At 36.6% G+C, this 216-nt stretch overlaps 1 protein-coding gene across 1 annotated transcript in view; it reads right to left on the reverse strand.

The window, feature by feature from the left end:
* The window catches only part of iqck (IQ motif containing K), a 15,358-nt gene that overhangs the window by 13,217 nt on the left and 1,925 nt on the right, over nt 1-216 (reverse strand). The window contains 1 exon segment of the mRNA XM_035655127.1: nt 70-122. Coding sequence (XP_035511020.1) covers nt 70-122 — 53 coding nt within the window.

Genomic DNA, 216 nt, shown 5'->3' on the forward strand with positions numbered 1-216 from the left:
AGATATATACAGAGAGAGTGTGTGTGTGTGTGTGTGTGTGTGTGTGTGTGTGTGTGTGTGGGGTCTTACTTGTAAAGCCACTCAGTTAGAAAGTCACATGGGTTAAATGCTGTTATTTTTCTCTGCAACACAAAAGACAGTCATCAGTGCCGTGCCTCATGCAGACAAAGTATTCTAAGTAACTATAAGTAAATATAAAAATGTAAAAAAATAATT

This window comes from Morone saxatilis, unplaced genomic scaffold (genome assembly GCF_004916995.1).
Source record: "Morone saxatilis isolate NCDOM2014 unplaced genomic scaffold, NCSU_SB_2.0 Contig14, whole genome shotgun sequence".
NCBI classification, from domain to species: Eukaryota; Metazoa; Chordata; class Actinopteri; family Moronidae; genus Morone; species Morone saxatilis.